The sequence below is a fragment of the Bombina bombina genome, chromosome 8 (assembly GCF_027579735.1).
Source record: "Bombina bombina isolate aBomBom1 chromosome 8, aBomBom1.pri, whole genome shotgun sequence".
NCBI lineage: Eukaryota > Metazoa > Chordata > Amphibia > Anura > Bombinatoridae > Bombina > Bombina bombina.
The window spans coordinates 236,062,064-236,086,078 of NC_069506.1; the positions used below are offsets into that span (position 1 = coordinate 236,062,064).

The 24,015-nt window shown below is 37.1% G+C and overlaps 1 protein-coding gene across 1 annotated transcript in view; it reads right to left on the minus strand.

Moving 5' to 3' along the window:
* Positions 1–1,974: 1,974 nt before the first annotated feature.
* Positions 1,975–24,015, minus strand: part of LOC128639066 (heat shock cognate 71 kDa protein) — an 88,376-nt gene continuing 66,335 nt past the window's right edge. Inside the window, exons 7-9 of the mRNA XM_053691211.1 lie at positions 22,638–22,836; positions 18,438–18,670; positions 1,975–6,571 (exon numbers count right to left, since the gene is read on the minus strand). Of these exons, the coding sequence (XP_053547186.1) occupies positions 6,383–6,571; positions 18,438–18,670; positions 22,638–22,836 (621 nt within the window). The 3' untranslated portion in view covers positions 1,975–6,382. The remainder of the gene's footprint in view (positions 6,572–18,437; positions 18,671–22,637; positions 22,837–24,015) is intronic.

Sequence of the window (24,015 nt, forward strand, 5' to 3'; positions counted from 1 at the left end):
CTAGGCCCCTGGCCCACATGAGGGGGATGATGAGGGGCGGTAGGCCCCGGTTCCACCCGGCTTGCCACCGGAGGCAGAACGGCGGCCGTAAGGGCCTTAAACATGCCCACTATGGCCGCCGCCGCCTCAGGAGACATTCCGGAGGCCGTAAGGGCCCCAGGCCTGCTTCCAAAGCCGTGTCTAGGCCGGATGGGCCAGCGCTCACTGCACCCACCTGTCCCGCAACCATAACAGTACCGGGCCCGGCGGTCCTTATAAGAACATTTCCACTCTGTCTGTTGCTGTAGATAAGGGATAATGGCTGTTAGAGGCTGTAGATGATGATTATGGACATCCCTCAAGAAAGATTAAAATATATGGTTTCAATTATCAATGAAAAACAAAATAGGTAAAGGGTCACTGTGTGATCCTTGTCTTGAAAGTATCTAGGGGGTTATTCATATGGGGGGACTAACAATAGTAAAAGGGCCTTAGGAGAATTGCTTGTGTATAATATATTATATTTTTTTATATATATATATATATATATATATATATATATATATATATATATATATATATATATACACAGGTGTGTGTCAGTGTTAATTTTGACTGCAAATTTTGATTTAGTCTTAGTTTTAGTCTTTTGACTAAAATTACATTTTAGTTTTAGTCATATTTTAGTCATCTGAATTGTTTTAGTTTTAGTCTAGTTTTAGTCAACTGAGTCTCCAGTAGATTTTAGTCAACTAAAATCCTAAGGGGTTTAGTTAAAGTGTAATGCATTTCTCTATAATTTGCAAACTGATTAAATACTCCAGGAGTAAACATAACACCTGTTATTATTTTGGTATTAAGGTTTAAACATGCAATACAGACACAGATTTAGCCATTGTAATATATCACATCTTTATTAAAATTAAAATTAAATAAAACCAAGTTTCATAAACAAACAGAAGTGCAACTTTAAAATATAAAAAAACAAAACTGTAAACTGTATTGGCTGTATTGCACATATTACCCAATATAAAAACATTAACAGTTCTCTGTTAATAATTAAAACAAGTATCAAGTAACTCAACACAACAAAATGTTTGTGCAGCTAGCACAGGCACAGCATAACTTAAACCCATACTCATGGGTTATGCTTATTTCTATAGGAAGAATCAATTGATTGTTCACAGACTTGAAAAATTTTCGGCAACGATATTAGCACTGCTCTAGAACTTCCAAACTCCTTATATACTCCTGGAGTAAAGGTTTATTAACCTGTTTTTATTTGTGGTATTAAGGTTTGAACATGCAATACAAATTTAACAGATGTAACTGTTGTGGTATATAACATGTCTTTATTTATCTTAAAATGTAATAAAATTAAGTTTAGTAAATTTTACAAAAAAGCAGTAATTAGATATGTACCTTGCATAAAATGTTTTTGTCAGCAAATTTTTTAGTTTTAGTCATAGTCTTTTGTGTGTGTGTATATATATATTATGTGTTGTTATTATTATTATTTATTATACCATAAGCAATTCTCCTAAGGTCATTCTAGATACTTTCCAGACAAGGAACTCTGAAGCACATTTCTCAAAATTTGCTGTTTTCAAGAATTTATCAGTAAATAGACAGAACTAAATTCTATATATTTTGTATAGAGTTTATAATACTCTATTATTCTGCCTTCTTTTTATTTTTCAATACTCACAAGAATTTGTGTAAATGATTTGTGTATTTATTAAGTTAGATTGTTTGTAAGATTTAATGGACTGAAAATCTATCATATGTATTATTATTATTATTATTATTATTATTATTATTATTATTATTATTATTAAGTTCTTCTAGCTCTGATATAATAATACAGGTCACTGACATAATAAATAATCATTACCAGGTTGGAAAATAGAACATTTTTTGGCTTGTGATTCAAATTTCAAATTAAACAAGCCTGATGAAATTTTACTAGCAAATAAATCACACTAACCACACCTGTATTTTGAACATATTTGTTTTTATTGCATGATGATAGAAATTTTGGCACTCCAAATACAATTCTGATTAAAAGCCTCATATAAAATGCACAAGCTGTTATCTGCATCTAAAGTGTTTACAATTATACATTAAAGCTTATTTTAGACACTAATAATTAGAATATTTTAGTTCCTTCATATCTCCGGAAGACCTCTTAAAAGAGACAGTAAAGTCAAAACTAAGCTTACATGAATTATATAGAGCATATCATTTTAAACAAATTTTCAATTTAGGGCTAGATTAAAAGTGGCGCACAAACTGTTTCGCACAAGCAATATCGGTTTTATCATAGCTTTTTGTGCACATTGGAAGTAGCCCTCATATTGCAAGTTGAAAGTAAACGCAAATGCGTGAGCACAATCGCAATTTACACTAGAATGATTACCACGATATCAGAGCTTTGGTTAACTGTTACTCTCAACAAAAAAGTGTCCCAAAACACATCAAAAATACAATGAAAAGTACAGTAATACTCATAATAACACTGATATAAATTATTTAAAAAAATATTGCACAAAAAAAGTTATAAGGGCTCAAAGATAGGAGGTATCAGGTGAAATAAAGGCAGGCAAAGGGCTTAAAAATAGAGATACATACTGTACACATACATGTCTAAAGATGTGTATATATATATATGTATGTCTATATGTGAATACATATGTATTTACAGACATATACAAATATAAACACATAAATACATATGTACACATATATAAACATATATATAAGTGCAAAGGAGCCCTTTGAAGTCAAGTAGATGAAAACATGTTAAAGCATATTTATGCAATATTCATTTTTAATAAAGTGTTATACTGTGTATTTACTGTAAATATTTCACATTCCAATGTTCTGCACATATTTATATATGTATATATCTATACCTATATATAATCATCTATAAATATTTCACATTCAAATGTTCTTCACATAGGGGAATATATTCTACTTATTTTGTAAATAGATATTCCAATATATATCTGTATATATTTATACCTATATATAATCATCTATATATATATATATATATATATATATATATATATATATATATATATATATATATATAGAGGTATAGATATATATTTTAGAAAAAAAAACAACATTAGATTTATAGAAATATTTATTTATGAATAATTAGAATATTTTCTTCTATGCTAAGAGCATTGGAATGTGAAATATTAATATTTTGATGTTGGGTTAGTGCACTTGAGAAAATGTGATCAAGTTTGTGCGTGAGTAGGGTGTTAGGTTAATTTTTCCACTTTTCTTGCTTCATTGATTTCTATTGGAGAATATTCTAACCAGTTTTTTTGTATGCGTCTGGTTAATGCTCGTGTGAAAACGTTTTACTTTTAACATTTAATATGCTTACTTCCCGACACGTGCAAAAAGCTTACTTCTAGTGCAGTTAAGGTACTAGCGGGAGCACAAAATACCGCTCCACTCGTAATTTAGCCCTTAGTGTTTTTTCAAATTTACTTTGATTTCTTGTTATCCTTCGTTGAATAGTAATCTTAGGGAAGGCTGAGAAGTTAGCCGAACACATCGAGTGAGATAATGACAGCCACCAATCACCAGCAAACGCCCAGTAGAGCATTGCTATTACTAAACCTACCTAAGTATGATTTTCCACAAAAGATTCCAAGAGAACAAAACACATTTTATAATTAGAAGTAAATGGGAAAGTTGTTAAAAATGGCATGCTCTGTCTGAATCAGAAAAAAAAGTTTAATTTTGAGATTACTGTCCCTTTACACATGGAAGACATATGTGATAACAAGTCTTGGCAATAAATGAATTAATCTATATGTAGTTACTGTACAGCAGGGAAAGACCAATTCATTTGAACATAACCTTTGTTTCCAATCTCAATCCCCCATATTGTGTCATTTAATTTCCTTATGGATAGGGTGGTTGTTACAGTGAATTTAATTGCGGTCATTCAATACCAATTCAATTGTATACAGAAAGAAAACTGAAATTATTTATATTTAGGTTTTGTGCAGCAATGTTGGGTTGTCTGCTCCAATTTGAGTGCAAACTCACTCCTTTTAAAACACTATTACACTTCTTTTGCATCAATAACTTGCATTCTGCTTGGCTTTGTCTTCTCAAGATATTTTATGCTTTGCAAGAAAAACTGAGGTTAGAAATCATCTGTCTTCATAACAAAGTGAAATGTAAAGATTGTTCACTTCAACCTTATTGTCATAAAACATGATCAGTGTCACTACGCACATCTGTACACAAATGAAACAGGGTTGGGAGTAAATAGACTGTTTTAACTTTTGTTAAAATAATCTTAGATTGCATTTTACCTACATATTTGTTATAATATCTTAAAGCAGAGTTTGACAAATTGAAGGTGCCAGCTCTCTTACAATTTTACTTCTATAGAGAATTTTTTAGAAATTGATATACAAACACCCTTTAAAGGGACAGTAAAGTCATTTTATTTCATGATTCAGATAGAGTATGCAATTTTAAACAACTCTCCTATTATCTAATGTTCTTTGTTCTCTTTGTATTATTTGTTTAAAAGTATAGCTAGTTAAGCCCAGGAGCAGCAATGTACTACTGAGAGCTAGTTGCTGACAGGTGGTTGCACAAATATGCCTCTTGTTATTAGATCAACCGATGTCTTCAGCTAGGTCCTAGGAGTACATTGTTGCTCCTTTAAAGAAGGATACCAAGTTGTTTACAATTGTATTCTCTATCTAAATCTTGAAAGAAAAAATATGGGTTATATATCCCTTTAAGGAGCTCTTAAAATGTATGGTTGGCTCCTCAATACTGCTGTAGGCTCCTAAGAAAATAATGAATGGGTCAATAAATATGATTCTGCACACGTCTGTAGAGATAAGCTTTTTAGCGAAGTGTAGATCACCTACGAAATACGCCATTTACAAGATGCTAAAAGGTACCCTAGTGTTTACAGAGCTGTAAGCTGGAATATAGTAAATCTTTTACAGTAAACTCTAAAACCTACCACGTGTCTTATTCCTTCCAAATCAACAGATGTGTAATCATGAAGGGTATTGTGCATTAAAGGGACAGTCAACATCGGAATTTTTGTTGTTTTAAAAGATAGATAATCTCTTAATTACCCATTCCCCAGTTTTGCATAACAAAAACAGTTAAAATAATACACATTTTACCTCTGTAATTACCTTGTATCTAAGCCTCTGCAGATTGTCCCCTTTTTTCAGTTCTTTTGACAGACTTGTATTTTAGCCAATCAGTGCTCACTCCTCTGTAAATTCACGTGCATGAGCTCAATGTGATCTATATGAAACACATGAACTAATGACCTCTAGTGGTGAAAAACTGTCAAAATGCATTTAGATTAGAGGCAGACTTCAAGGTATAAGAAATTAGCATATGAACCTCCTAGGTTTAGCTTTCAACTAAGAATACCAAGAGAACAAAGCAAAATTGGTGTTAAAAGAAAATTGGAAAGTTGTTTAAAATGACATGCCCTATTTGAATCATGAAAGTTTTTTTTTTACTTGACTGTCCCTTTAAATTTGTGGTTCATGCTCAACATTATTACAAAATTTCCAACAAACTCCAAGATAAAATATTGTAAAAGATGTTTTAAATTAGTTGAGTTACATACATCCACTTTCTCAATTATTTTTTGTGTGTTTTTTAATTACTATTTATAAAACTTAAGACACTTTCCACAATAGACTGCACAATTTGCACAGAAATTACATAGAATGTGAATTGTGCTCTTAACAAGACATTAAACTCATTTTTTCATGTGTGCATAGAAATGATTTACTTCATTGCAAAATAAAAGTTTTGTTAGAAAAATAGGTATTGTTTTGCAGGCTTGGACACACACCTTGAAAAGCCTCTTGATTGTTGATTACCTTACTTCTATTGTTTTAGCCAATTAGGAAGAGATTAATCAAGCTTCTGCATATATCAACCAAAGACTGTGCAGTATGTAGGAGCATGATGGTTCTGTCACTCTAGTTTTTATGGGGGGGGGGGCATGGAAACTACAGTTTTCAGAGTTAAATTAGAGTAAAAGCAGGCAAAATAAATAATTAAAAAAAGGGTTTTTGCTATTATACATAGGTATAACATTTTTGGGGAACAAAATTTATAGTTCAAGGTCCTTTTAACTATATTGTAGAGATGAAAATCACAAAAGTGCTTAATGGGGTTTCAGTAGCGTAATTCCCATAAAAAATGCAAGATGCTAGATAAAGTGGGCATAGTACAAAAAGAGCTCAAACACTTTCTTTTTTACTAATGCACAAAGTGCCAGCTAGAGAAAGCAGGGCAAGAGCTGCAACTAATGTATCATGATCAGATAGGAAGGTGCTATGTGGTGTTCAGCTTTATGTGTAACAGTTTAGTCCACTTCTTCAATGGTGGGTCCAGAAGAGCCCCCAGCAGTGCTGCCTCCAGCTCCAGGAAAACCCCCAGGCATCCCGCCAGGCATGCCAGCTCCTCCAGCACCCTGGTACAGCTTGGTAATGATGGGGTTGCAGAGGTTTTGTAGTTCCTTCTGTTGATGTTCATATTCCTCTTTCTCAGCCATCTGGTGATAAACAGAAAAGTAAAACATTAAAAATGGATTAGTAAACAGCATGTGCTTTTGATGTAAATAAAAAGAACATTATTAAAAGGGACATGATACTCAAATGTTTTCTCCGAACCCTATAAAATTGATTGTTTCAAAATGTAGTACAGTCATTTGTTTCTCTGAAATATAGATCTTCCAGTGCTTTTTTTTCCTGTGAGTTCTCCATATCATTCAATAAGCTGCAGAGTCCTGGGACTTGTACTTAATCATGCACTTCCTGTTTAAATTAAATTGAAATAGCCTACTTAACCTTTTTGCATAAAATTAATTTTCTTTACATGTTCACTGATGATCTTTCATATATATGATAAAATAGAACCATTTTTTAAAAAAAATCCTATTGGCTGATGCAATCAGCCAATAGGATTGAGCTTGCATTCTATTGGCTGATTGGAACAGCCAATAGAATGCAAGCTCAATCCTATTGGCTGATTGGATCAGTCAATAGGATTGAACTTCAATCCTATTGGCTGATTGCATCAGCCAATAGGATTTTTTCTACCTTAATACCGATTGGCTGATAGAATTATATCAGCCAATCGGAATTGAAGGGACGCCATCTTGGATGACGTCACTTAAAGAAACCTTCATTTAGTTGTCGGCCGTCGGATGAAGAGGATGCTCCACGTCGGATGTCTTGAAGATGGACCCGCTCCGCGCCGGATGGATGAAGATAGAAGATGCTGTCTGGATGAAGACTTCTGCCCGGCTTGGATGAAGACTTATGCCCGTCTGGAGGACCACTTCTGCCCGGTTGGGTGAAGACGTCTCACGGTAGGGTGATCTTCAAGGGGTTAGTGTTAGGTTTTTTTAAGGGGGGATTGGGTGGGTTTTAGAGTAGGGTTGGTTGTGTGGGTGGTGTGTTTTAATGTTGGGGGGGTATTTGTACTTTTTTTTTACAGGTAAAAGAGCTGATTACTTTGGGGCAATGCCCTGCAAAAGGCCCTTTTAAGGGCTATTTGTAATTTAGTGTAGGGTAGGGCTTTTTTTATTTTGGGGGGCTTTTTTATTTTGTTTGGGGGATTAGAGTAGGTGTAATCAGTTTAAAAATCTTGTAATTATTTTATTATTTTCTGTAATTTAGTGGGGGGGTTTTCGTACTTTAGATTTTTTTTTAAATTGTAATTAATTGTATTTAGTTTAGTTAATTTATTTAATTATAGTGTAGTGTGAGGTGTTAGTGTAACTTAGGTTAGGTTTTATTTTACAGGTAAATGTGTCTTTATTTTAACTAGGTAGTTATTAAATAGTTAATAACTATTGTACCTAGTTAAAATAAATACAAAGTTGCCTGTAAAATAAAAATAAACCCTAAGCTAGATACAATGTAACTATTAGTTATATTGTAGCTATCTTAGGGTTTATTTTATAGGTAAGTATTTAGTTTTAAATAGGAATAATGTAGTTAATGATAGTAATTTTCTTTAGATTTAATGTAATTATATTTAAGTTGGGGGGTTAGGGTTAGGGTTAGGGTTAGACTTAGATTTAGGGGTTAATACATTTAATATAGTGGCGGCGACGTTGGGGCGGCAGATTAGGGGTTAATAAATGTAGGTAGGTGTCGGCGATGTTAGGGCCGGCAGATTAGGGGTTAATAATATTTAACTAGTGTTTGCGATGCGGGAGTGCGGCGGTTTAGGGGTTAATATGTTTATTATAGTGGCGGCGATGTCCGGTTCGGCAGATTAGGGGTTAAAAATGTTATTTTAGTGTTTGTGATGTGGGGGGGGCATCGGTTTAGGGGTTAATAGGTAGTTTATGGGTGTTAGTGTACTTTTTAGCACTTTAGTTGAGTTTTATGCTACGGCGTTGTAGTGTAAAACTCTTAATTACTGACTTTTAAATGCGGTACCAGTCTTGACAGGAGAGGGTCTTCAGCTCACTTTTGGTCAGACTCGTAATACCGGCGCTATGCAAGTCCCATTGAAAATATAGGATACGCAATTGACGTAAGTTTATTTGCGGTATTTCCGAGTCTGGCCAAAAAATTGAGCATACACCTGTACCTGCAAGACTCGTAATACCAGCGGGCATTAAAAAGCAGCGTTGGGACCTCTCAGCGCTGCTTTTTAACCCTAACGCACAACTCGTAATCTAGCCGCCTATTTGGTCATTATTAATAATTAATTATAATTATTATAGTATTGTTATACACAATATGCATAACTGCTTTCACTTTGTAATACCAGTGCATGCAAATGTGCGCTTGTATTACATGTTAGGTGTTTAATGCGAACAATTGCCCAGAAGCATTGTGCTCACAAGAGCAAGCTTCCATTGGCTCCAATAAGAGTCTTGTTCTAATTCTGTCAGACACGGCATGAGAACTAGCGCAGCGAAGGGGGTAAGTCACGCAGTGATGGGTAGCAAAATTTAAATATATATGTATATGAATATAAGCATATATATATATATATATATATATATATATATTTGTGTTAATATACACATATTAACACATAAATATATATGTATGTAAGCATATACATATATGTTTACAGAGAACACACAGTTCCCCATAGAGCGCGATGTAAAGGCACTTTTTAGTGCCTTTTTTTTTCTAAAACCCCACATTTTATTTAGGGGGCAATTCGGGAACATTTAGAAAATCAACCAGAGATCTGATCTCTAGTTAATTTTCAGAGCGCTAATTGCTACCGCAAGCTCACGGTAGCAATAACCAGTCACTTGTAATGGATGGTTATTTATTGCGCACCAGAAGGTATGTTTTTGATTTATATTATGTTTATCTTGCAGTATCTGCTGTAGCCAATTACAGTCCAATTTGTGAGCTCTTGCAATCACAATGTAAATGTATTAGGGTGAGGTAAACTGTACTATATTTAAGTATGGTATACCTACTCTAGCCTCTTTGGTGGGGGTTAAAAGAGACAATTTTCAGTATTATGATGATATATTATATATTTAGGTATAAAACATAATTTATGTAAGAACTTACCTGATAAATTCATTTCTTTCATATTGGCAAGAGTCCATGAGCTAGTGACGTATGGGATATACAATCCTACCAGGAGGGGCAAAGTTTCCCAAACCTCAAAATGCCTATAAATACACCCCTCACCACACCCACAATTCAGTTTAACGAATAGCCAAGTAGTGGGGTGATAAAGAAAGTAGTTAAAAGCATCAACAAAGGAATTTGGAAATAATTGTGCTTTATACAAAAAAATCATAACCACCATAAAAAGGGTGGGCCTCATGGACTCTTGTCAATATGAAAGAAATTAATTTATCAGGTTAGTTCTTACATAAATTATGTTTTCTTTCATGTAATTGGCAAGAGTCCATGAGCTAGTGACGTATGGGATATCAATACCCAAGATGTGGAACTCCACGCAAGAGTCACTAGAGAGGGAGGGATAAAAATAAACAACAGCCAAATGCTGAAAAAATAATCCACAACCCAAAATATAAATTATTCTCATGAAGAAAAGAAAAACATAAAACATCAGCAGAAGAATCAAACTGAAACAGCTGCCTGAAGAACTTTTCTACCAAAAACTGCTTCAGAAGAAGCAAATACATCAAAACGGTAGAATTTAGTAAATGTATGTAAAGAGGACCAAGTCGCTGCTTTGCAAATCTGATCAACTGAAGCTTCATTCTTAAAAGCCCATGAAGTGGAGACTGATCTAGTAGAATGAGCTGTAATTCTCTGAGGCGGGGCTCGACCCGACTCTAAATAAGCTTGATGAATCAAAAGCTTTAACCAAGAGGCCAAGGAAATAGCAGAGGCCTTCTGACCTTTCCTAGGACCAGAAAATATAACAAATGGACTAGAAGTCTTCCTGAAATCTTTAGTAGCTTCAACATAATATTTCAAAGCTTTCACCACATCCAAAGAATGTAAGGATCTTTCCAAAGGATTCTTAGGATTAGGACACAAGGAAGGGACAACAATTTCTCTACTAATGTTGTTAGAATTCACAACCTTAGGTAAAAATTAAAATGAAGTCCGCAAAACCGCCTTATCCTGATGAAAAATCAGAAAAGGAGATTCACAAGAAAGAGAAGATAGTTCAGAAACTCTTCTAGCAGAAGAGATAGCCAAAAGGAACAACACTTTCCAAGAAAGTAGTTTAATATCCAAAGAATGCATAGGCTCAAAAGGAGGAGCCTGTAACACCTTCAAAACCAAATTAAGACTCCAAGGAGGAGAAATTGATTTAATGACAGGCTTAATACGAACTAAAGCCTGTACAAAACAGTGAATATCAGGAAGATTAGCAATCTTTCTGTTAAATAAAAAAGAAAGAGCAGAGATTTGTCCCTTCAAGGAACTTGCAGACAAACCCCTATCCAAACCATCCTGGGGAAACTGCAAAATTCTAGGAATTCTAAAAGAATGCCAAGAGAATTTATGAGAAGAACAAGAAATGTAAGTCTTTCAAACTCAATGATAAATCTTCCTAGAGACAGATTTACGAGCTTGTAACATAGTATTAATTACTGAGTCAAAGAAACCTCTATGACTTAGTACTAAGCGTTCAATTTCCATACCTTCAAATTTAATGATTTGAGATCCTGATGAAAAAACGGACTTTGAGACAGTAGGTCCGTCCTTAACGGAAGTGGCCAAGGTTGGCAACTGGACATCCGAACAAGATCTGCATACCGAAACCTGTGTGGCCATGCTGGAGCCACCAGCAAGACAAACGATTGTTCCATGATGATTTTGGATATCACTCTTGGAAGAAGAACTAGAGGCGGGAAAATGTAAGCAGGATGATAATACCAAGGAAGTGTCAGCGCATCCACTGCTTCCACCTGAACATCACTGGACCTGGACAGGTATCTGGGAAGTTTCTTGTTTAGATGAGAGGCCATGAGATCTATCTCTGGAAGACCCCACATCTGAACAATCTGAGAAAACACATCCAGATGGAGAGACCACTCCCCTGGATGTAAAGTCTGACAGCTGAGATAATCCGCCTCCCAATTGTCTACACCTGGGATATGAACTGCAGAAATTAGACAGGAGCTGGATTCCGCCCAAGCAAGTATCCGAGATACTTATTTCATAGCTTGGGGACTGTGATGATTGACATATGATGATTGACATATGCCACCGTTGTGATATTGTCTGTCTGAAAACAAATGAACAGTTCTCTCTTCAACAGAGGCCAAAACTGAAGAACTCTGAGAATTGCACGGAGTTCTAAAATATTGATTGGTAATCTCGCCTATTGAGATTTCCAAACCCCTTGTGCTGTTAGAGATGCCCAGACAGCTCCCCAACCTGAAAGACTCGCATCTGTTGTGATCACAGTCCAGGTTGGCCGAACAAAAGAGGCCCCTTACTAAACGCTGGTGATTTAACCACCACGTCAGAGAGTGTCGAACATTGGGATTTAAGAATATTAATTGTGATATCTTTGTATAATCCCGGCACCATTGATTCAGCATGCAAAGCTGGAGAGGTCTCATGTGAAAACGAGCAAAAGGAATCGCGTCCGATGCTGCAGTCATGAGGCCTAAAAAGTTCCATGCACATAGCCACTGAAGGGAATGACAGACTGAAGGTGCCGACATGCTTCAACCAATTTCAAACGTCTCTTGTCTGTTAGAGACAGAGTCATGGACACTGAATCTATCTGGAAACCTAAAAAGGTGACCCGTGTTTGAGGAATCAAAAACTTTTTGGTAAATTGATCCTCCAACCATGTTTTTGAAGAAACAACACTAGCTGATTTGTGTGAGATTCTGCAGAACGTAAAGATTGAGCTAGTACCAAGATATCATCCAAATAAGGAAACACCACAATACCCTGTTCTCTGATTACAGAGAGTAGGGCACCCACAACCTTTGAAAAGATTCTTGGAGCTGTTGCTAGGCCAAATGGAAGAGCAACAAATTGGTAATGCTTGTCTAGAAAAGAGAATCTCAGGAACTGATAGTGTTCTGGATGAATCGGAATATGAAGGTAAGCATCCTGCAAGTCTATTGTAGACATATAATGTCCTTGCTGAACAAAAGGCAGAATAGTCCTCATAGTCACCATCTTGAAAGTTGGTACTCTTACATAACGATTCAAAATTTTCAGATCCAGAACTGGTCTGAAAGAATTTTCTTTCTTTGGGACAATGAATAGATTTGAATAAAACCCCAGACCTTGTTCCTGAAAAGGAACCGGCATGATTACCCCTGAAACCTCCAGGTCTGAAACACACTTCAGGAAATCCTGAGCTTTTACTGGATTCACTGGGATGCGTGAGAGAAAAAATCTTTTCACAGGAGGTCTTACTCTGAATCCTATTCGGTACCCCTGAGAGACAATGCTCTGAATCCATTGATTTTGGACAGAATTTGCCCAAACATCCTTGAAAAACCTTAATCTGCCCCCTACCAGCTGAGCTTGAATGAGGGCCGCACCTTCATGCGGACTTAGGGGCTGACTTTGGTTTCTTAAAAGGCTTGGATTTATTCCAATTTGAGGAAGGCTTCCAATTGGAAACAGATTCCTTGGGGGAAGGATTAGGTTTTTGTTCCTTATTTTGACAAAAGGAACAAAAACGATTAGAAGCCTTAGATTTACCCTTAGGTTTTTTATCCTGAGGCAAAAAAAACTCCTTTCTCCCCAGTAACAGTTGAAATAATAGAATCCAACTGAGAACCAAATAATTTATTTCCTTGGAAAGAAAGAGATAATAATCTAGACTTAGATGTCATATCAGCATTCCACGATTTATGCCACAAAGCTCTTCTAGCTAAAATAGCTAAAGACATGGATCTAACATCAATTTTGATAATATCAAAAATAGCATCACAAAACTGATAGCTTTTGCGGCAGGACGTGTTGGAAGAGAGCTCCTGGACTTATTCAATCTTTTTATAGTTATTTTCCAAGTTAATCATAATATTTTACTATTCTAAACTAACTTGTGACATCTAAGTGGAGTCTGGGATTATCTGACAGACAGCGGACCTACCTATGTTCCTCAGCTAACCTCACAGCCTTTAGCCACGAGGTCAAGAGGCCTCTCTTGTGAGTTTGCCTGTTTGGTTGCGGCTGCCGTGTATATACCCCCCCCCCCCCGGGATCCATGATTCTGGGTTACTAAACCAGAGGGGTTAATTCTGGTCATACCTTTGTCCTAAACATACTGAAGTGGTGCTTTGGTGCAAGTCAGCCACTGCCATAGGGAAGGAAAGTGCACAGCTAAAACATGGATGTGTTAGACAAGTGGGAGGCATCGATCCTGCAGTCTATTCAGACTCACTTTTCTATTCTAGAGCAGCAGCTCTCTCGGGTCCTTTTTCCTGCAAGTGGGAGGATGTCAGAGTGTATGACAGCAGAAGAGGAGCTGACTCAGCAAGATTGGAGCGCCGAGAAATGTACAGTGAAGGTATCAACCCATGACCCTATCGGTGGTCAACTCTTGCAACCCCTAGTGGTATTGCGGGAGGACAGTAAAGAGGATTCCCTACTCTGGCTCCCTGCCTCAGCTGCGGAAGTGCGACATTGTGAGACACTTTCCCCTTGCGATGAGAGGTGCCCGACACTTGCTGACTACCCTTTACACAAAACTGTGGTGGAGGCCTCTATTGAATCTATCATACACACCCAACAGCAGGAAAGTGCAATAGTGAGGAAGGCACTGATTTACAAGGCGCGGGTAAGAGCTATCAAGAACCTAGGATGTCGGCCTCCAGCTGTCATGCAGCGCTGTTGGAGCTGGAGAGTGGAGCATGTGGAAGGTGCGCACACAGAACGGTATCTACCTGGTGCTAGCTTGGACTTAGAACACTGGTCTATTTATGCCTCTTCAGTGCACACAGTTGCATTTAGATTAGATCACCCAAGTTCCTTACACAAATCGGGAGTGGGTTAGTCTATTTGACAAATCCTGGTAGGATTGAGTAACCCCGATCTATACGACCAGGTATTCATTTCTTCTCACCACCTTTGAGAGACTCCTCTGGACTATCTATGTAGACTCCATGTCTGAATTACAAGGTCCACTGATATCACCTCTCTGTAATATACCTCTGAGTCTAACCTCATAAAAGTTATAAGTGACATATAATATTAATATAAATAGGCTGCATTGTTATGCTTCCATTGTGTGTACTAACTGAGTTACTATCTTTCCATTTATGTACCCTACATAGTTCCCCCTCTGGGATTCTTTGATACTTAACAAATCCTATATACTAACAAATAGAGATAGTTGTCAATGCTGAATTTTAACCTGTAGATGTGAACAATGCTATATAGTTTGATGGGCAAAAACTGTGTCTTTTAATCTTACAAATGTCATATCTATGTTATGTATCTCTTGCTCATCTTTTTTTTATTTTTCTTGGATATATACTCTGTTTGAACTGGTTTGACATTCATGCTTTGTATGCCTCATATTGAATCTCAATAAAAAAAATAAAAAAAAAATAAAAAAAAAAATAGCATCACAAATAAAATGATTAGCATGTTGTAGTAAATGAACAATGCTATATAAGTCAGAATCCAATTCTTGTTGAGCTAAATTCTCCAACCAAAAAGTTGAAGCAGCTGCAACATCGGCCAAAGAAATTGCAGGCCTAAGAAGATGACCTGAACATAAATAGGCTTTCCTTAGATAAGATTCAAGCTTCCTATCTAAAGGATCTTTAAAGGAAGTACTATCTTCCATAGGAATAGTGGTTCGTTTAGCAAGAGTAGAAATAGCCCCATCAACTTTGGGGATCTTTTCCCAAAACTCTATTGAAATTGCTGGTAAAGGATACAATTTTTTAAACCTTGCAGAAGGATTAAAAGGAGTACCCGGCTTATTCCATTCCTTAGAAATCATATCAGAAATAGCATCAGGAATTGGAAAAACCTCAGAAGTAACCATAGGAGGTTTAAAAACAGCATTTAAACGTTTACTGGTTTTAATATCAAGAGGACTAGCTTCCTCAATATCCAAAGTAATTAACACTTCTTTTAACAAAGAACGCATATACTCCATTTTAAATAAATAAGTAGATTTGTCAGTGTCAATCTCTGAGGAAGGATATTCTGAATCAGATAGATCCTCATCAGAGGTGGATAATTCATTATGTTGTCGGTCATTTGAAATTTCTTCAACTTTATGAGAAGTTTTAAAAGACCTCTTACGCTTATTAGAAGGTGGAAATGCAGACAAAGCCTTCTAAATAGAATCAGTAACAAATTCTTTAAAATTCATAGGTATATCATGTACATTAGAAGTTGAAGGAACTGCAACCGGCAATGTATTATTACTGATGGACACTCTATCTGCATGTAAAAGTTTATCATGACAACTAATACAAATGACATTAGGAGATATAATCTCCACAATTTTACAACAAATGCACTTAGCTTTGGTAGAACCGATGTCAGGCAGCAAAGTTCCAACAGATACGTCTGAGGCAGGATCAGATTGAGACATCTTGCAAAATGTAAAAGAAAAAACAACATATAAAGCAAAATTTTCAATTTCCTTATATGACAGTTTCAGGAATGGGAAAAAAATGCAAATAGCATAACCCTCTGACATAGAAAAAGGCAAGAGGCAAAAGCAATGGGGCAATAAATAATGAAAAAAAAAACTGAAATTTTTTTTGGTGCCAACCATGTCCGGAAGTGGCACACTCACGTCACTAACAACGCAACCCTGTGTGAAATCTCTGCGTCAATTACGACGCTGGAAATGACAAACTTGCGTCAACGGACGTGCCTTTCGCGCCAAAAAATTATTGCGCCAAGAATGATGCAATAAAGTGTAGCATTTTGCGCACCTGTGAGCCTAAGTCAGCCCGCAATTTGAAACAAAGTAGTCAATTGAAAAAAAGACTAAACCGCAGGTAAGAAAAATATTTCTTAATATTAACTTTTCCCAAATATGAAACTGACAATCTGCAAAAGGAAATACATGAACCTGACTCATGGCAAATATAAGTACAATACATATATTTAGAACTTTATATAAATGCATAAAGTGCCAAACCATAGCTGAGAGTGTCTTTAAGAAATAAAAATATACTTACCCAAAGACACCCATCCACATATAGCAGATAGCCAAACCAGTACTGAAACAGTTATCAGTAGAGGTAATGGTATATGAGAGTATATCGTCAATCTGAAAAGGGAGGTAGAAGATGAATCTCTACGACCAATAACAGAGAACCTATGAAAAAGACCCCCGTTAGGAAAACCATTGCATTCAATAGGTGATACTGCCTTCACATCCCTCTGACATTCACTGTACTCTGAGAGGAATCGGGCTTCAAAATGCTGAGAAGCGCATATCAACGTAGAAATCGTAGCACCAAAACTTACTTCACCACCTCCATAGGAGGCAAAGTTTGTAAAACTAAATTGTGGGTGTGGTGAGGGGTGTATTTATATGCATTTTGAGGTTTGGGAAACTTTGCCCCTCCTGGTAGGATTGTATATCCCATACGTCACTAGCTCATGGACTCTTGCCAATTACATGAAAGAAATTATATTGTAGTTGTAAATGTTACTGTCTATTACCAACAACAAAAGTCTACAAAGAATTTAATAAAGAATGTTTGTCACCATTACCAGATAATGAATGATGATAATTAAAGGAGCATAAGAGTTCAAATTAAATTTGTATACTAGATAGAGCCTTTTATAATTTACTTTATTCTCTATTGGTATCCATTTTTTATACCTAGTTGCTTTCTGACAGAGCATACTAAGACATACTCATAGGCATTCACATGGATTGTGACTATGTAACATTTCTTACAAAAATGTTGTAACTTTATACAAATAGTGCTAAGCATACATGAATACTTGAGAGTCTATCCAGGTATGCTTTCATGCTAAGGAGCTACTTTTCAGCAAGGAAAGTAAAAGAACAAAGTAAATTTGATAATATCTCAAACATGCAAGTTTAATTTTGACTTCTATGGGGCCGAATTATCAAGCTCGGAATGGAGCTTGATGCCCCTGTTTCTGCGCGAGCCTTCAGGCTCACCGGAAACAGCAGTTATGAAGCAGTGGTCTTAAGACCGCTGCTTCATAACTGGTCTGCCTGCTCTGAGGTTGCGGACATCAATCCGCCCAATCCTATACACAAGAACTGCTTGTGCAATGATAAATGCAGACAGCATATGCTGTCGGCATTCATCGATGTCTGTTGAGCGGATCATGTTGGACAGACCGATGATAAATCGGCCCCTATGTCTCCAAAGAGACAGTCAAGTCAAAATTAAACTTTCATGATTCAGAAAGAGCAGACAATTTTAAACCCCTTTCCCATTTACTTCCATTAACAAAATGTGCAGTCTTTTATATTTACACTTTTTGAATCAACAGCTCCTACATGTATATGCATTTGTGATTGGCTGATGGCTATGATGTGATTCAGTGGGAGTGGAAATAGACGTAACTTTGAAATTTCTCAGAAAAAAATCTACTTCTCATTTGAAGTTCAGATTAAGTTCTATTGTATTGTTTTGTTATCGTGAATTTGTTGATTATGCAAATCTACTGTATTTACTGGTCCTTTAAGGCTTATTGTTATAGACCACTAAAATTATACCCTAGACAAACCTGCACAGTTCTGGAAATTATAAAATAATAAAACTAAATTGTAATGATAAAACACACACATATATATGTATACACCATTTTCTTATATTCCTTGCATAGTTGTTACTATTTTTTTTTAAAATAAATGATGTCACATTTAGGCTGTAATAAAATTAGGGCTTGAATATCACATATTTAGGATAATTTTCACATATACACTATACAAACCCTTTATGATATAATAGTCAGCCAATAATTTTCCAATGGGATAACCATAGATGTTCCTACCTGGTTCCTGTCCAGCCATGCGATGACCTCATTGCATTTATCCAGTATTTTCTGCTTATCCTCAGGGCTTATCTTATCTTTTAACTTCTCATCCTCAGCTGTGCTTTTCATGTTAAAGGCTAAAGATTCCAAAGAGTTCTTGGCTGTAATTTTTTCTCTTTGGGCCTCATCTTCAGACTTGTATCTGTCAGCCTCCTGTACCATACGTTCAATTTCTTCCTTGCTCAAGCGGCCTATTAGTAATAAAAAGTTAATCATTATACCAGTATTTATTTCCATTGCTTTTAAATTGAACGTAACTTTTGAATACTGCATGTAAACTTTAAATGGTTAAATGTAATATTTAAATGTTTGATTGTAATGAAAAAAAAAACATTGTAGAAAGAGACAATTTTCAGTATTATAATGATATATTACATACTTAGGTATAAATTATATTGTAGTTGTAAATGTTGCTGTCTATTACTAACAACAAGAGTCTACAAAGAATTTAATAAAGAATGTTTGTCACCATTACCCGATAATGAATGATGATAATTAGAGCCTTTTCTAATTCACTTTATTCTCTATTGATATCCATTTTTATACCTAGTTGCTTTCTGACAGAGCATACTAAGACATGCTCATAGGCAGTCACGTGGATTGTGACTATGTAACACTTCTTACAAAAATGTTTGTAACTTTATACAAATAGTGCTAAGCATACATGAATACTTGAGAGTCTATCCAGGTATGCTTTCATGCTAAGGAGCTACATTTCAGCAAGGAAAGTAAAAGAACAAAGTAAATTTGATAATATCTCAAACATGCAAGTTTAATTTTGACTTCTATGGGGCCAAATTTCCATTGCTTATAAATTGTCAGGGTGCCAGGAATTAGACTGAGAGAAGAAGTGCAAAAATAATCACACCTTTATTAATAGCAAAAAATAATAAAAAGTCTGCAAGTCAAATAACAAGCCAGGAATCAAAACCAGAACAGCAGGAGCATTACATAGGCCAAAGGGCATTACAAGATACTCATAATGCCCGCTCCTGGTGTTAAATGCTGTTTTCCATTCGTGGCCCTCCTTGATCCTAACGAGATTGTACGCTCCTCTCAAATAAAGTTTAGTAAAAACTGTAGCTCCCTTGAGGCGGTCAATGAGTTCTGTAATGGGCGGAATAGGGTAAGCATTCTTAATGATAAGACGATTAAGACCCCTATAATCGATGTATGGTCTTAACTCGCCACTCTTTTTCTTCACAAAGAAGAAGCCAGCCCCTGCAGGAGAGCAGGATTTGCGGATGATCCCCCGTGACAGAGCATCGGCAACATACTCCTCCATAGCACAATTCTCCGCAACAGACAGAGGGTAAACCCGGCCCGAGGAGGAATGGCTCCAGGTTGCAGGTCTATGGCACAATCGTAAGACCAATGAGGAGGCAACATACTGGCATGCACCTTGTCAAAAACGTCTAGGAACTCCTCTGGCAATTGAGATACCGAAGACGTGCACAAGACTTTAACTGGTTTCCAAAGACAAGTGGAAATACATTGCAGAGACCACGACAAAATTTCGGACCTGCGCCAGTCGAGACTGGGATTGTGCTTTTGGAGCAAGGGATAACCCAGAATAACCGGAAGATGCAGAGAATTTATCACCTGGAACTGGAGGGTTTCAAAATGGAGAGCCCCAACAGCCATGGATAACGGAGCAGTTTCGTGAGTAACCAGTGCGGGCTAAAGGGCCTGCCATCAATGGCCTCAATAGCAAGTGGAACGGACTGAGGCAAAACAGGAATGGAGTGCTTTGATACAAAAGCACTGTCAATGAAATAGCCCACAGCACCGGAGTCAACAAGAGCCTGGGTGACTATGGAGGAGTCCACCCAGGAAAGGACAACCGTGACCAAAGGTTTCTCCTTTAGCGGTTCCAGGGACGAGGATAAACCACCCAAGGTCTTCCCCCGACAGGACCTTAGGCGTGAGCGTTTCCCGGCCGTGTAGGACAAGACTTCAAAAGGTGGCCCTGTAACCCACAATAGAGGCAGAGCCCCTCCCTACTCCTAAAGGCCCACTCCGCCGTGGAGAGACGCGTGAATCCCAACTGCATTGGCTCAGCAGTACCTGGTGACTCAGGACCAGGAGGCATGGGAGGAGAGGGAGGCATGGGTGGGAACGAACGCGTAGGAGGCAACGAAACAGGAGGCTTCCACAAGCGCTCCTTGAAAGAGAGCCTCTCACTTAGTCTGATGTCAATTAGGATAAAAAAAGACACCAATGCCACGAGATCTTCTGGTAAATCTCTGGCAGCAACTTCGTCCTTAATCGGATCAGAGAGCACATGAAAGAAGGAGGCAACAAGGGCTTCATTGTTCCAACCTACCTTTGCGGCAAGCGTACGGAACTCAATGGCATACTGAGCAACAGATCTTGTACCTTGCTGAATGGACATGAGTCGTTTAGCAGCAGAGGAGGAGGGAGCCGGAACATCAAATACCCTTCAAAAGGAGGCCACAAATTCAGGGTAATTTGAAATCACAGGTTTATTAGTCTCCCACAAGGGATTAGCCCAGGCAAGAGCTGTGTCAGAGAGTAACAAGATGAAAAATCCCACCTTAGCTCTGTCAGAGGGAAACGCCTGAGGTAACATCTCAAAGTAAATGCCCACCTGGTTCAAAAACCCTCTGCACTGATTAGGATTGCCTCCATATCGCTGAGGTAGAGGTGCAGAACCGGACATGCTCCTGGTAGGACTAGGTGCAGCAGCGGAAACAGGAGCAGCCATAACTTGCGGGACACTATGGTCCAAATGTGCAGTGCGAGTCAGCAGGGTTTGCAGGGATAGTGCAAATTGATCCAAACGGTGATCCTGTTCATCCATCCTGGAAATTATGTTAGGTAAAGGTGGATTATTAGCACCATCAGGATTCATGGCCCTTGCGTAATGTCAGGGTGCCAGGAATCAGACTGAGACAAGAAGTGCAAAAATAATCACACCTTTATTAATAGCAAAAAATAATAAAAAGTCCACAAGTCAAATAACAAGTCAGGAATCAAAACCAGAACTAGTATTCAGACGAGCCAAGTCAGGAGCCAAAGCAAATAGTCAGACGAGCCGGAATCAGGAACAAGGAGAACAGCAGAGTCAGGAACAAGCAGGGATCAGGAACCAGGAGGGATGTCAGACAGCCAGGTAATACACAGGAGCTCTCACAAACAGGTCTGAGACAACGCAAGGGCAAAGCATACTGAACAGAGGCCCTTTAAATAATAAGAGATGACATCACAATTCTGAGACTGCATCCTGTTTCACACGGATGATGTACACCAGACTGGCCATAAAAGGAAGCGTAGGAAATGAGCAGCATCACACAGTATGCACCAGAGTCAGGAAGAGAGGTGATTAAAATGGTTGCCAGCAGCACATAGCAAACAGATCAGGGAAAAAACCCTGACATAAATTGAACATAACTTTTGAATACTGCATGTAAACTTTAAATTTTTAAATGTAATATTTAAATGTTAGATTGTAATGAAAAAATAAACATTTTAAACTTTTTTCAATACTTTCTAAAACAATTCTAATGTGCTCTAATGGCACAATTTATGTGAATTATCTGCATTTTCATGTTTAATATCCAGGGCCTTATATTCAAAAGCTTGTCGTTCAGGCGAGATGATCTAAGACACCTCGTCAGTATGAAGAGGTCCCTAAAAAAATGTTAGAAACACAAATTTTAATTTTAAAGATATTTAATACAACATGCGGGTTCTTGGTGTGAAGGAGACTGGAGAAACATCTTCATTACAACATAAGGTCTAAAAAATCCCAAAGATGTTCCATGATTTCTAACCAAGCCGACGAGCTTTTGAATATCAGTTCCTTTTCAGTCTATATTTATATGGAGTTTTAGATTTTTATAAAGCCTTTAAAATGTGTACCATAGACTTTACTGTCACAACTAAACTCTTCTTCCTAGAAGGAAATAACAAAACAGGAATATAACTTTAATGTCTTAAGAGTTAATCTTGATTTTCTGATTTTTGTGCAGTGCCTAAAATAAAATGAATATTGCATCTGTGGCTGCAATCCCTCTGCTTTCTGAATCGTTCTCCATTACTGACACGCTCTTTAGGTTTGTCTCTGGCTCAATAAAACAAATTCTTTTTATTTGTTTTCTATCTGTTAGTTATATTTAATTTATGTTTGCTCACCCTTATCATTGGTGATGGTGATTTTATTTTCCTTGCCTGTACTCTTATCCACAGCTGACACATTCATGATTCCATTAGCGTCAATATCAAATGTCACCTCAATTTGGGGGACACCACGGGGAGCAGGAGGTATTCCTGTTAGTTCAAACTTTCCCAGCAGATTGTTGTCTTTGGTCATTGCTCTTTCACCCTCAAATACCTGTATATAAACAATTGAAAAAAAAGCAGTCTATGAACCCAAATTCTTTAACAAATGAAATTAACATTTTTCAAGACAAAATATTTCAATAAGCAAGCTGATTATTTATCATTACCTTATAAGTGATACACATACATTATATATATATATATATATATATATAAGCCATCCAAAAATGCAGGCACTCACTGGACTTTTTTTTGTAAAAAATATACGCCTAGATTTAGAGTTCTGAGTTAGCCGTCAAAACCAGCGTTAAGGGGTCCTAACGCTGGTTTTGGCCGCCCGCTGGTATTTAGAGTCAGTCAGGAAAGGGTCTAACGCTCACTTTCCAGCCGCGACTTTTCCATACCGCAGATCCCCTTACGTCAATTGCGTATCCTATCTTTTCAATGGGATCTTTCTAACGCCGGTATTTAGAGTCTTGGCTGAAGTGAGCGTTAGAAATCTAACGACAAGACTCCAGCCGCAGAAAAAAGCCAGGAGTTAAGAGCTTTCTGGGCTAACGCCGGTTCATAAAGCTCTTAACTACTGTGCTCTAAAGTACACTAACACCCATAAACTACCTATGTACCCCTAAACTTTTTTAACCCCTAATCTGCTGACCGCACACCGCCGCAACCTACATTATCCCTATGTACCCCTAATCTGCTGCCCTTAACATCGCCGACCCCTATATTATATTTATTACCCCCTAATCTGCCCCCCCCAACGTCGCCGCTACCTACCTACAATTATTAACCCCTAATCTGCCGACCGGACCTCACCGCAACTATAATAAATGTATTAACCCCTAATCCGCCTCACTCCTGCATCAAAAACCCTATAATAAATAGTATTAACCCCTAATCTGCCCTCCCTAACATCGCCGACACCTAACTTCAAGTATTAACCCCTAATCTGCCGACCGGACCTTGCCGCTACTCTAATAAATGTATTAACCCCTAAAGCTAAGTCTAACCCTAACACTAACACCCCCTAAGTTAAATATAATTTAAATCTAACGAAATAAAATAAATCTTATTAAATAATTATTCCTATTTAAAGCTAAATACTTACCTGTAAAATAAACCCTAATATAGCTACAATATAAATAATAATTATATTGTAGCTATTTTAGGATTAATATTTATTTTACAGGCAACTTTGTATTTATTTTAACCAGGTACAATAGCTATT